General features: G+C 34.9%; 1 protein-coding gene across 1 annotated transcript; it reads right to left on the bottom strand.

Annotated features, from left to right (window-relative positions):
* Window positions 1-7,219: 7,219 nt before the first annotated feature.
* LOC141349203 (butyrophilin subfamily 1 member A1-like) lies at window positions 7,220-11,086 on the bottom strand. Its single transcript, XM_073857926.1, has 9 exons — window positions 11,053-11,086; window positions 10,463-10,813; window positions 10,047-10,319; window positions 9,794-9,910; window positions 9,608-9,693; window positions 9,387-9,453; window positions 8,352-8,396; window positions 8,125-8,151; window positions 7,220-7,825 (listed from the first exon to the last, which is right to left on the bottom strand). The coding sequence occupies exons 1-9, from the start codon at window positions 11,084-11,086 to the stop codon at window positions 7,278-7,280; spliced, it is 1,548 nt and encodes a 515-aa protein (XP_073714027.1). The 3' UTR covers window positions 7,220-7,277.
* Window positions 11,087-11,640: the final 554 nt, after the last annotated feature.

The following is an 11,640-nucleotide window of genomic DNA, read 5'->3' as shown; positions in this document are numbered from 1 at the left end:
CATCCAGTGCTGGGGGGTCTTTTTGTCCAGAACAGGAACATGCTGGATAAGGTGACTAAAATGGTCAGGAAAATTACTGGATCCGATGTTAAAAGCATCTCCAATCTCACAGATCAGTTTACCCTCAACCAGGGCTGGACTGGGACAAAAATTTGGCCCTGGCATTTTGGCCCAAATCGGCCCACACTACATACACTGCAAAAAAATGATTTTCAAGAAAAAAAAATCTTAGTATTTTTGTCTTGTTTTCAGTAAAAATATCTAAAAATTCTTAAATTAAGATGCTTTTTCTTGATTAACAAAATGATCCAAAAAAATAAGTCTAGTTTTTAGACCAAAAATATCAAATTTCAGTGATTTTGTGCATAAAACAAGTAAAAAAATCTGCCAATGGGGTAAGCAAAAAAAAAAAAAAAACATTTTTCTAAAACACTAAATTCAAGAATAAAATTGCTAACCCCATTGGCGGATTTTTTTGGCTTGTTTTATGCACAAAATCACTTAAATTTAAACTTTTTGTTCTAAAAACTAGACTTATTTTCTTGTGTCATTTTGCTTATCAAGAAAAAGCATCTTATTTTAAGAATTTTTAGATATTTTTACTGAAAACAAGACAAAAATAGTAAGATTTTTATTTCTTGAAAATAATTTTTTGCAGTGTATAATTAAAAATTTCACACATCTTTGCACGCCTTTAAATATGTATAGCAATAGCAACTCCAATTCCATAAAAGCACTAAACCCAATTAATAGCAGGTAGAAAAGAGTGAGAGTTGACACAACAAACACTTCTAGAACATGTTATTTATTAATGCAATAAAACTGTATAATCCACACTTACTAAAACAAGTGTAGCCCAGTGTTAAACTTGGGTATTCTAATGTAATGACAAAATAGAGGTTATGATTAATCTCTTATTCAAACACTCATTTACTTTAAATAAATAATAGAAAACCTTGATTTCTAAAGAAGGAAATATTCAATTTATTTTACATTATTAAAAGGAGATTCCTATTTGTGATTTTATGTCATGACAGTGATAAAGTTAAAGTTTATTATTTAGTTAAATAATATTATCAATGGTTTACTAATGTAAGACTTTTTGTTACATTGTATTGGTCATTTGAGTATTAATGCTGTATAGTCAATAGTGGTTGGCTGTCGGTATGGCAACGGATGTTGGGGAAGTTGATTTCGCTCTCTCACTGGACAGGTGTGAAAGAGAGGACGCTTGGGGCGCTTTATAAAGATATAACGCGAAACAAGAGTGAGTAAACCTGATGAAACTGAGCAGGGGTTTGTTGAGCGAAATATGAGTGAGAAAAGAAGCTGGAGACCCGTCTGACGGAGCGGGAGGAGCGGACGCGTGATCGGAGGTAGCTGAGAGAGCTAGACCCATGAGCTTATGCTGGCGGTTCTGTCTGTGAATCGCGCTGCACGTGAGCATCGTCCGGACCGAAGTATTTTCACGCTCTCAATGTTTGCCAGTTTGTTCAGCGCACTCAATGTTTTTGCAAGACTAATACAGGCCTGCAACGTGTTTTTTCTTCGTTCCAAGCAGTACTGTGAGTAACTGAAACGTAAGTGTGTGTATGTGTGAGTGGGCCCACCGCCATTGCATGTGATAAGAGTTGTTTCAGTAAGTTACACGTGGCGACGTTGTATTGTTTATTGTAAGTTCTCCGTGTATTTTCAATTGTTGAGAAAGAGATAAGGGAGGAGAACTTTTATAACATCCATTTAAGTGTAAAACGTGTGATTGAATCTATTGAGGTTTGAGGCTATCGTTGAAGTATTTGGGGACTTTGTTGGGTTATTTATTTTGTATATTTGTTGATATTTTGTTTTGGGGAAAAGTTTTATATTCTATTTACTCAATTTTGTGGTTTAAATAAACCAGGGCTAACCCTATTTTTTTGTTAAACTAAAACTATCTCTGGGTCTCATTATATTTAAATATTTTATGGTTAAAAGGTTTTACAACTTATTAGAAACGTATTAGGTGCACCTTCTTGGTATCCACCTGAACTATAACGAACCCAAGCACCCACCATTTTCATGCAAGTAATTAGCAGAGTGGCAGTACGGGTGCTACACAAGCTTCATGCAATTGGCAAAATTTGCCATTGAATTGCTGTCTTTTTACAAAATAAAGTGCTGCTTACAGTAATATTGAAAACGGATTATTACTTGCAGTACTTACAGGAAGTATTCACTATATTCACTGAACTAAACTAGTGTGATTAAAGTAATAGAGATTTTTAACATTATCTGTCAAGTGTGTTGTTATATACAATAAACATATGAAGAGTTTGGTTCCAAAACGCAATAAATCCATTTTGACAAATTTTGGTAAAAACGTGTTTTCTATACGAAGAAAGTGACAAGATGAAAACAACTATTTTCTGTTACAAACTTTCACATAGCATCTTTAGGTTATAAAAACATAAAAAATTCAAATCCATAAGTTGATTTTCAAAGATTTATTATAAAAACGGATTATTTCTTCCACAAAATGCAATAAATCCATGACAAGTTTTTATTCAAAATGCTATAAATCTATTGAATCAATAGCCTATATAAATGTGCATTCATCTTTGCCATGTTATATTCATTTAGTTGACTAGTTGTACACACTAATTAAAAATATAAACATTAATGTTATTAATCAAAACACTTACTTTGTCATATTAAGAACCCTGTCATTGCGGTTACTTGACGTCTTCGCTTAACGTCTTTCACAGAGATCAGCTGTAAAATGTTTTTGGTCCTGCTCGATTTTCGTTGACTTTGAGTAAAATTATGGAAAGTTTTTCATAAGATCCTCTGGGGTCAATGTGTTAGCATGAGAAGCTTGATGCTGTAGGGAGAACAAGCACCCGTCTCCCGAGTGCCTCTCAGGGAAAATATTAGATGCTGATGGCTTACGTTTCTTTCCCGTCACAGAAAACCATCACAGGTTTAGCGATGCAATTAAAGTATTATTTTGTTTTGTTTGTTGATCACGTAGTACAAAGTAGATGAGGAAAACCTGGGGCCCGTTTCAATAAGGAGGTTCAACCAACTCTGAGTTTAAACTTGAACTCTGAGTTGATTTACTCTGAGATAGTAAACTCTGAGTTTTCGGTTACAGAAAAGCTGATCTGAGTTAGTTCAATCGACTCTGAGTAGGTTGACTCTGAGTTAAGCGCGTGCACAGCCACAATGAAAAGCCATCATCAATGGAGCTCAGATATTACGATTTACCATGGCAACAGCACGTGACAAAGAGGTCTTAATCATTTTTACTACTAAAACTGAAAGTGTTACTGCAAGTGTACAGCAACTACGAGCATATATTTTAAAGAAAAGAGTTGTTTTTGTAAATTGCTACTCTAGTAAATGCGTACATTTAATTTTTCATCACAGTTAAAATATCAGAAGTAAATAAACTGAGGACTGTACGTTATTATATTCATTTACATGCACATGCAATCCCATGGACAAAAAGATGACAGCAGTTCAGCTAAAATAAAATTAAGCATAATACTTTGTCATATAAGGCTACGAACTTTACAAATGTTTGTCATAAATAAAACAAAAATTCCCCCAGCCGGGATTCGAACTCCGATCGCCGATGGTACGTCTGGCCCAACTATCACACAGCACTATCCACTAGACCAGCAGTAATGACGAGTGGATATGTAAGAAATGTCAAGGCAACTGTATAAATGTAAGAGCACCACAAAGACTGATATTAGTCATATAATGATATTTATATATCTAAAATGACTGCAAAAAATAATAATTGCGCTCACATAAATGTAAGCGAATATGACAAAAAACACTCGGGGTCTCAAAATCCTCTCGGGACATAAATTTAACTTTCTACAAATGAATGCAACATCATCATCTACAAGATTCTCTATAAAAGTACATGACATTTTAGTCACTAAGACGATCTATGCACCTAAGTATATCATATTAGCTTTACAAGTAATTTCAATTTACTGTTTTAATTTTTTTTAGTTGAAAGTTTAGTGTAATATATAAAAATATAAAGTCGTAAGTTAAAATGGTTTGCACTGGCAATTTAATTATAACTTAAAGACAGCTAAAAAAATTTTACAGTGTACATGATAAAAATGTGCACAATGAATGAATGTACCAAAGCAACTAACAAGATTAAACACCGCTACTCCTTTAAAAATGGGGAGGAGACCACAAGAAACTCAGAGTTTACAGGATAAAACCTGCTCCCGACCAGGTTAGGTTCAGAGAGTATGTTACTCCGGAAACAGACTCTGAGTATAAGTAACCTCTCCTTCTGAAACAGGCTTGACTTACCCCGCTGTCTCAGGTTTAACCTACCTCCCTTTTTGAAACGGAAAACTCAGAGTTTCCCTTATTTCAGGGTTAACAAACTCAGAGTTTTCACTTAACCACCTTTCTGAAACGGGCCCCAGGACTCCGTGTACTCAGCGCGTCCGCAATTGTTTGTTTACATTGCGTGAACGGTGAGCTGTAATATCAGAAATGGAGTTATTGCGTTCTGTAAAAAAGGGGAAGTGGCGTTTGTCGCATTTTGGGAAAAAAGGGAGAAAAGATGACAGAATAACACGGCGGATATTGGATTTTACGTAAAATTAAGAATTTACTTTTAACTACTGACCTGATATAATGCTGATTTTGGCAGTAACTCATTTTTTTCAAAAATGGCGTTTATTGCGTTTTGGAACCAAACTCTTCATATCTTTTTCTGTAAGCAGATCTCCTGGATTGTTTGATTTTGCTAGAAGAGAAATGATACGTTTTGAAACAGACAATCAACGAAAAATCTTCAAATCAGATGTACTCTAGTAGTCACAGAGCAAAGAGTGCAATTATTTTATTGCAGCTTTATAACCAGTATTTTGTGTTTTTGACTCAGTTTTATCAAGGGGTATCTATCTAGACTTGTGTTTTGAAAACAGTTCTGCTTACCGCAGGCACTACACTCACTTCTCCCTCGTCTCTCTCCCTCTCCTCACTGACACTTTGCGTGCTGGTGCTGCCAGTGCCACTGCCGCCACATCATCATCATCACCAGCGACGCGAGTTGAAGGTCCTGCTGTCGCAGAAAACATTTTTGTTATTTTAACACATTTTGCAGCGTCTGCCTGAAGAGCTTGCTTCTTTTGTCGCGCAGTTTTTATGCACCTCCCTTGCGTTTTCTCTCTCTCTCTCTCTCTCTCTCTCTCGACACGTGAATTGACTGACGATGCATGCTCGCAAAAGTCCAAAGCGGTGATTGGGCCAGCTTAATGTCATAAAAAAAATAAAAAAAAACAATGGGCTGCTGCTTAAATGTGAGTGGGACGGTCTGTCTAGAAAAAAAAGACGCTAACTGGGCTGCTCAGACAAAGACAGAGATGTATTTGCCCAAAAAGTACATCGGTCCACCGGGAAACTGCCCAGTGTGCCAGATGGCCAGGCCGGCCCTGCCCTCAACTTGGCGCTGAGGATACTGGACGATCCATCCCACCCATTTTTCCCAGAGTTTTCCCTTCTCCCATCTGGATGTAGATTTTGAAAGCCTCCAACAAAAGCTAAATGTGCCATCACATCATTTGTGCCGAGGAGCATATAGTTACTGAATAGATCAGACACAGGCACATAGAATATTTAAATAATTTTTTATTATTTATTGATTCATCTTAGATATTGGACTGATGTTTGTATGTCACCACCATTGCTGTGTTTGCTGTTGTTCATGTTTTGTCTTTTTTTGTCTACAATGTTGTTTGATGTCAATGTGGCTCACTTGAGTGCAAAACAAATAAAGGTTTCAATCAATCAATAATGTGCTTATGATGACATACAGGCTTTGTTTTTATTAAACAGTGATATTTTCAAGCAGGTGTAGTTGTATGTTGAGAACAGATGCATTTTAGGCTAGGCCCATCTGATTTTCTATGGGCCCACCCACATTGTGAATCCTGGCTACGCTAGTGTTCACACATACATCAACATCACATTTCTTAAAAATCAATACCATTATAATGCATTGCCAAAAAGATAAAATATAAAACACACAGCCTTTAGTTACATGAGTTATTGTATAAGTTTAATATCAGTGTTACAGTGTGTTTAGATTATACTCTCATAATTGTCAGAAAACTTCCCCGTGGTTGATTATTTGAGCTAAGTTCACGCAAGCACACTTCTTCTTATCTTTTATAAAATGAGTTGCGATTACAAGTTTTGCTGAATTAAAAAGAAATAAAAAATACCAAGTTAAATAAAAGTAATAAAACAAAAATACAAAGTCTAAAAGTATTAAGTCTAGAGCACACAAGATTTCGGGCTGTCAGACAACGGAGGTGCTGGATGCTGCGCAGTTTCCGGATCTGCATAACTCTGCATCAGCATAAATTTATAGAGACGGCCTCAAGTCCGAATTCCAGGAATCATATTCCCTTGAAGACAGGTCTTTAAATCATCCTTAATCCATAATTTGCATCTTACACAACAAGTGAAATTAATGAATATTTATATTGTTTATGTCTACATAACAGGACCCTAAAATCTCTTACACATCACTCAGAAATGAACATGTTAAGAGTTTATTAAGATCTTATTTATCTGCTGTATGACGAACTGCTCCCCTGAGACTCTCAGCAGATTATTTATTTGAGTTTTCATTTTAAACATCAGACTTCCAAACCAGACAATAATTTCATATCACAAAATAAACTCTCTTGCAGCTTTTTAAAATATATACATAACATTACTGCTCATAATTAAGAGTGTAGACACTCTTGACCTCTTGTATACAAACACTTAACACATGTTTATGCCACTGAAGCTCTGTCCTGACTGTGAACAACAAAAGAGCTCCTGTCTTCCACTGATCTGGGGTCTGTGATCACCTCCTCAGTTTTATTAACATTCATCTGAAAAGTAATTCTCATCACAACAGCCAACAAATCTTTCCACTGCAGTTTTATAGACATTATTTCAATGACTTTAGTTGGGTTTTCACAGACAAGATCACACATGTTAAAGATAAAACCTCTTTTGTTCTTATGGCCATGAAACTGATGAATGACACGACTGTGTGATTGTTATTCACGTGTTTGATTGTTATACAGCATCACATGTATGTATGCACAAAACAAATTTCTCTTAGGGGACAAAAATACCATCATCATTCATCATCACATGTTTCTGAAAATGAAACACACATCATTGTGTATAATACCATTCAAAGTTACAAAATAAACTTGAGAGGATTTTCATATTTAGATCAAATCTCATTAGAGATCACAGATGATGAGTGGTGCAGTTAATCGTTCATACCACAAACTATTCACATAAAAAACAGGATATAGTTTCTCATTAAAAGATTGATCAGTAAAAGAGTAGATATGACACATAGACTCCACATCATAAAAAGAGACTCGACCCTCCTCATAATCCACAAACACCCCGACTCTCTGAGGATTCACACTTAGAGAAAGAGGAACAGATGAAGAATCCTCACTAGCCCGATACCCTCCTCCTCTCAAACCAGCCATCCAGTATCCATTCTCAGGATTCAGCCAGATCAACCCCTTCCTCTTAACAGATTCTCTGGCCACACCCACAAACCACCTACTTAACCCCTTCACCTCCACCTCATAGTAAAAACACCCTGAGGTGAATCCTTCATTTCCAAGAACACAAAGACGTTCATCAAACTTGTTATTTGACTTCTGATCTTCATCCTTCACTGTTCTTGATTGTTCTTCATATCTCACTTGTTTCCCATCATCAGACACAATGAGAAGTGGATGAGCTGAATCAGGATCCAGAGTCACATTCACTGTTAAAATATTGAGATTTCTGCTTTACAGATGAATGTTGTAATAATGATGATAATAATATTATTAGTTTGTGTCTTTCTAGAACACAACATCACTTTACAGAGAAATAAACAAACATAAACACACTGCATAAAGACAATTAACTGAAACAAAACAAGACAAATCTGAACAATATATGACAACAAATGAACACAGATGAAAAATATAAAGAGGATAACAAACAATAAAACCACATACAGTCTCATCTAACAGCTGTAGATCTATAACACTTTAATGATCTCATAAAACTTTAACTTACCTGCATATTTTCTTAACAGTGATTTCACTAAAAACAGACAGACAGTAAAGAGTTAAACAGAGATCATAACAGAATTATACTTAAGATTGAAAATGTTGTAATCTCAAAAAATCGAATACATTTATTTTACGTAAATATGATATGACACACAGTGTGTTAAATGGTTTAGCAAATGAAAGTTTGTCTAATAATGAATCATTTATTAAAGACATTGAAAATAAACTCACAACTTCCTACAGTCCCCTTCTCTATCATTGAAAGTCTCTCACGTTCTAGAGGTTTCAGATGTAAAAAGAAAACAAATTAAGTACTTAAATAAAATTAAAATAAAAACATAACATTTTAAATATTTGTTCATGTTTTAATGAATGATTTTATGTTTATGTTGTTTATCAGAATTTGATCTGATCATCTAAACTTAAATCACACAACAGACACACAGATGTTTGTGTAAATATTTACAGTGCAGGTGGATAAAGTTTGTGAACTCTTGATCATAATGACTGAGTTTCTCTCTTTTATCAGCAGTAACATTCACTGAGTGTTTCATGTATTGAGTTATTATTTCAGCTTCAGATCAACACAAGAGTCAATAATATTTCTGCACTGATCCTCTTTACATATTAAACTCTTTATGTTCATCAATATTACTGAGATGTAATTTTATTTGAGATGATGTTAAAGTATCTCAGTCAGGTTGAGATCAGGACTCATGGGTCACTACAGAAACTGTTTTATCTTCTTCTGTTAAGTTTGAAGTACAGATGACCGCACAACTCCTGATAAATGTTTACTGTAAATGACAACACACAGTCCAGGACCTAAGACAGCAAACAGCTTTAAATCATGATGTTTGTCTTATTGTGAACTGTGAACATATACTGTTAGAAATACTCTTTATAACTTTATATATTTCATACAATTACAATACAGCTTGAAGTTCACACTGGGCAGTGATTCTTGTCTTCAGTCTTGTGTCATTGATTAAACTTCATGTTAGGTGTAATTCACACACATTTATCACTTTACACTGTAAATATGTTTAACACAGTTTTTAAATATAGACATAAAACACATGGAAACATCAATGTTATTTTATCATAAATAATAAGCAAAATGTTTATGTATCTGAATTACTGTCAAATTAAATTAAATTAAATACCGGTGATTATAACGTGATTATTTATTAATATTTAATTAATCAAAACTGTTTTTATATTAACAATAAATGAATAACATAAATAACCAACAGACAAAATTACCATTTTTTATTCTCCTCTCTTCACTCTGTAGTCTCTCTTCTTCTCTCTGTTTCTTTCTCTGTAGTCTCTGAAGAGAAAAAACATTAAACGGATATAATTATTACAAGAATAATAACTACAGACATACAACATTTTTTATAAAGATAATTTTCTGGTTTGAATTGGATTTGTCCACTTAACACTGTGATGTCTTTACAGGATAATGTATAATCTCAAATCACTGAGTGTTCAGTTGAAGATGAAGTGAATCTACAGTAAACCTGAAAAACTTCACACTGAACTCCACTAACTGATGAGATGTTCAATGCTGACAAAAACAACATTTCTTTAAATCTAACTAACCTTAGGTCACACTATATACAGTACATACATTATAATAAATATAACTAAACAAACATGAATGTTACCTCTGTGTCTATAGATGAACACAACGATCAGTATTACAGCAATCACACCGAACACACCGAGCACAGATCCAACAGAAATCAAGATCACTGATGACCTCAAAGAGTTAAACATTTTACCTGTAAAACAAAACTCTCTTTATCTAATATCATTGATTATATTCACTTGAATTATGAATATTTTCATGTATTACTGCATCAAATCATCATCAGACAAAATAAAAAACATACTCTGAATCAGTGTTTGTGTACTTACTTGATGTAATAATCTCAGTCTCCATCATGTGATGTCTCATTGTGACTCTACAGTGATATTTACTGTCTCTGTTATATACAGTGATCATGTGTTTTACTCTGAATCCATCTGTCTCTCTCTGTGTGTTTGTAGTTTCAGATGTCAAAGTGACTCCTTCACTGTCCAGCCACACAAGTTCAGGTTCAGGGTACCAACCTTTAGATTCACACTGAAGATGAAGTCCACCAGAAACATCAAATCCATCTACAGTGATGAGTGGAGGACTTCCTACAGCTACACACAACAAGGATGAAAAACATTCATTTAGTGATTATTTTCTGCCTATGAGCTTTTTCTTTTGAACTAAAACCAATACTGAACATCACTTATAAGAAAAATAAATCTGGTTCAATTTTAGTTTTCAATGGTTTGGTCACCTTCAACGCTGAGATCAACAGTGAGGTCATCACTCCAGGATTTATACTCAATAAAACACTTATAAAGTCCTTCATCAGAGACTTTAACTCTTGAGAGTTTAAGTGATGTGTTTCCTTTCTGTAGTTCATCTTTAAACACTTCAGTTCTTCCTCTGTACGACTGAAGCTGATTTGTGTTTTTATCTTCATGATCTTCATAGAGATGAACTACTGAGTCTTTGAGATCAAGTCTAAACCACTCGACTCTCATGTTTACAGCACTGATGTTGGGTTTGAGAGAACAGGGCAGAATCACATCTTCACCAGATACAGCGAGGAGAGGATCAACAGGTCCAACAACAACAAACTGATCTGTAAGAGACAGAAAATATGTCTTCTGTTTTAGGTGATTTTATCATGTTAAAATTGTTTCTAAAGAAAAAAATTATGCAACAAATTAATAGCATATCAATGACCATTATTACAATAACTCAGTTGTTTCCTGTCAGTCTTAGAAATGTAACCGGCAACTTTGGGATTACAAGCCAGATTCTCCAACAACTAAGCCACAACTTCCCCCCATGAGTTAGTTATAATGTGTGAATATTTACCTGCTGTTGAATCTGTGATTCCAATAATAATCATCAGAGCCACACAAATGAACTCCACTCCAAACCACAGCTTTTTAAAAACATGACAAAACAAAAAATAAATGTTTATAGACAAACACAAATTTCATCTTAATACCTATAATCACATTTTCTTACAATAAAACAGATTAAAGGTGCCAAAGAATGCATTGAAATAATCTGTTAAATTGTTCTCTGGTATGTACACAGAAGGTATGTGGCTTCATTTATTGCAAAAATGATCCAGAAAAGGTTTAACATGTCCATTTACAACCCTAGGATTTCTCATTTGAATAAAATGGTCCATTATTGCCCTATTTGGAAGGGTCATGAATAATAATTTTGAGCTCTGCTCTGACCCAGATAGCAAAAAATATCCGCATGGCTTCTTTTTGCCGCCAGCCCCAAGCTGTCGGCTATAGGTGCCTCTTGCTGGCGGGGATGAAACGTTTGCCGCCGAATACGTCACTCCCATTTGTTGCCCGACTGCTTCATTTTCTCTGGCGGTTGCCTCCGTCTAAAGGACCGCGGCAGGCGGGCGGCAAGCCGCTTTGAATCTTCTCAAAATCG

This window comes from Misgurnus anguillicaudatus, chromosome 19 (assembly GCF_027580225.2).
Source record: "Misgurnus anguillicaudatus chromosome 19, ASM2758022v2, whole genome shotgun sequence".
NCBI classification, from domain to species: domain Eukaryota; kingdom Metazoa; phylum Chordata; class Actinopteri; order Cypriniformes; family Cobitidae; genus Misgurnus; species Misgurnus anguillicaudatus.
Note: the sequence above shows the minus strand (reverse complement) of the source record. Positions and strands in the feature narration are given on the sequence as shown.